The sequence below is a fragment of the Carya illinoinensis genome, chromosome 9 (genome assembly GCF_018687715.1).
Source record: "Carya illinoinensis cultivar Pawnee chromosome 9, C.illinoinensisPawnee_v1, whole genome shotgun sequence".
Taxonomy (NCBI): Eukaryota; Viridiplantae; Streptophyta; class Magnoliopsida; order Fagales; family Juglandaceae; genus Carya; species Carya illinoinensis.
The window spans coordinates 12,070,718-12,072,871 of NC_056760.1; the positions used below are offsets into that span (position 1 = coordinate 12,070,718).

Here is a 2,154-nt window from a genome sequence, read left to right on the forward strand (position 1 = left end):
ATAAGTAATTTAGCAGTAAATGATTTAGTTTGTGTTTAATTTTTTTGAAAATTGAAATTTAAAAGCTTACAAAAATTCTTTTTTAAATGGGCTAAATATGAAGATAAAACAAAGAAGCTCAAAATTGAAAGTCCAAATGCGATTCCATTCTAACAAGTCGGAATCGGAGTTAGATCGGAAACCTATATAAGTTGGAGTCGAAGTTCGGATTTGAACTCTGACTAAGTGCATGCTTACCCTTAACTCTACCTACTCGAAGTAGTAGATCACTACTTCTTTCCTTCAAGGTTTCAAGCATCTCCATCAACCCAATAACCATATTCTGGCATGGGTTTACAAAAAGTAATACTTGAGGGTAATGCTCTTGATAAGTGGTTCGAGTTTTTAAACAAGTTTGCTGGAGTAGAATGGCCGGGGCAACTGATTAATGACACAAATTAAGATCCCTGACTATATGCAATATTGGCAAGTAATGCTAAACGGACGGTGATGGCGCGGGACAGAGTCTCGTTAAAATGGCTTTAGATTTGGTATAATATGTTGGATATAGAGTAGTACCTCCGTGCGCATCCATCCAAATAATGTGTCATATATATATATATATACCAGTCAATATTGGCAAATTATTGAGAGTCATGAAAAGTTATTGAATATAGAAGAAAATTATAGCAATATTTAACAAAATAAGGGTGCTTTCCCAATCACTAATTAAGAAGGTGGATCCAGCCGGTCTGGCCTTGATCATTAATTCATTGCTGGGGTCCATGCATGTTCTTGCACAATACAGAAAGATCTTGACCTTCATATATGCGTACGTATATAGTAGGTAAACATGATGATCAAGCTGCTCTTTTACAATCTTCTTGCCGTGTTATGTACGCAGTGCTGCGGACCTTCTAGCTGCTTGCATGGTGGCAGCTAGAAGTTTCAAATAAAGCCCTTAATTTATAGCAGCATCTTCCATTTCTTTAACATTTGGTGCTTTCAAGATCGGTCATTCTAATGGGCAACAGATACAGACTTGGGATTGTTTGTAAAATTCCTATTCATGCCCCCCTTTTTATGCAATTATTATGGTCATTTTTGTAAATTAAGTCTTGGTACTCCATGTTTTAGGACTATTATAAATAAAGAGGTACTTCATGTTACCCAGCATAACATCTCAAGAACCCATTAAAAAATAAGCGAAGACACCCCCTTTCAAGGCTATACCCTCGCAGGATTCCTCTCAAGCTTCCCTTAATTTTGTTCATACACAAACTACAAACAAAGATGGAGCAAAATGATCGGGACCAGAAGCTCCTGCAGAATGTTGACAAGTTCAACAAGAAGTACAAGAAGTTCTTGAAAAGGACTTTGCAGTACTCTGTTATCTCAGTCTCATTATTTTCTTTGTTTCTTTGCTACTCCTCAGGCTTTTGCTTCTTTTCCCATTCCTTCGTTGTCTACTTCTCCACATTCCATTTTTCCCTCTTCACCCATACCCTCCAAAGGAGATACATATTTCTCATTTGTAATGCAATTCTTGCTATTCTAGCCAAAAGCTTATTTTCTAGCAGCTCTTCAACATCTGTGACTGATATTGGTGGCGACTTTTCAGCTTCTGATGTAATTGCAACGAAGACATCAGTTGCTGAGGAAGTCCAAGTCGGAAGTATTGGATCGGTAGATAATGTCGCTCTTGGTGCTGAAGGAGGAGAAGAACAACAACAAAAACTAGCAGATCAAGCTGAAAAACTAGAAGTCCAAGAAGATGGGTCGTCTTCTGGTGCAGAAAATGAAGAGAGTGAAATTGAAGCTTTCATTGCAGATCAAGATGAAGGGGGAGAAGAAGAAGAAGAAGAAGTACCACCGGAAGCAAATGATGAATTGAACAAAAAGTTCGAAGAATTCATTAAGAAGATGAAGGAAGAACTCAGGATTGAAGCCCAACGTCAACTAATTGCCGTCTAATCATGTATATCCTGATCAGATGTATTATCCTGCTCCAAAATGCTTTGGTCTCTTTTTAAAATGACGAAGCTAGATCTTTTTTCTTTCTGATCATGTATCTTGCATGAATGCATGTAGAGCTTAGCTTCTGTCGTTAAGTTCTTTGTTCTAATCATGTATTATCCTGCTCCAAAATGCTCTGGTCTCTTTTCTTTGTTGTAA

At 37.5% G+C, this 2,154-nt stretch overlaps 1 protein-coding gene across 1 annotated transcript; it reads left to right on the plus strand.

Moving 5' to 3' along the window:
• Window positions 1-890: 890 nt before the first annotated feature.
• Window positions 891-2,154, plus strand: LOC122277166. The gene is made up of 2 exons (XM_043087060.1): window positions 891-1,033; window positions 1,601-2,154. Exons 1-2 carry the CDS (start codon window positions 1,003-1,005, stop codon window positions 1,951-1,953), a joined length of 384 nt encoding a protein of 127 aa, XP_042942994.1. The 5' UTR covers window positions 891-1,002; the 3' UTR covers window positions 1,954-2,154.

Excerpts from the sequence above, each read along its gene's own strand:
- LOC122277166 (XM_043087060.1), top strand. The coding sequence starts at position 1,003 with ATGGGCAACAGATACAGACTTGGGATTGTTT. Across the intron at positions 1,034-1,600 it reads ATACAGACTTGGGATTGTTT|CTTCTGATGTAATTGCAACG; the intron begins GTAAAATTCCTA and ends GCGACTTTTCAG.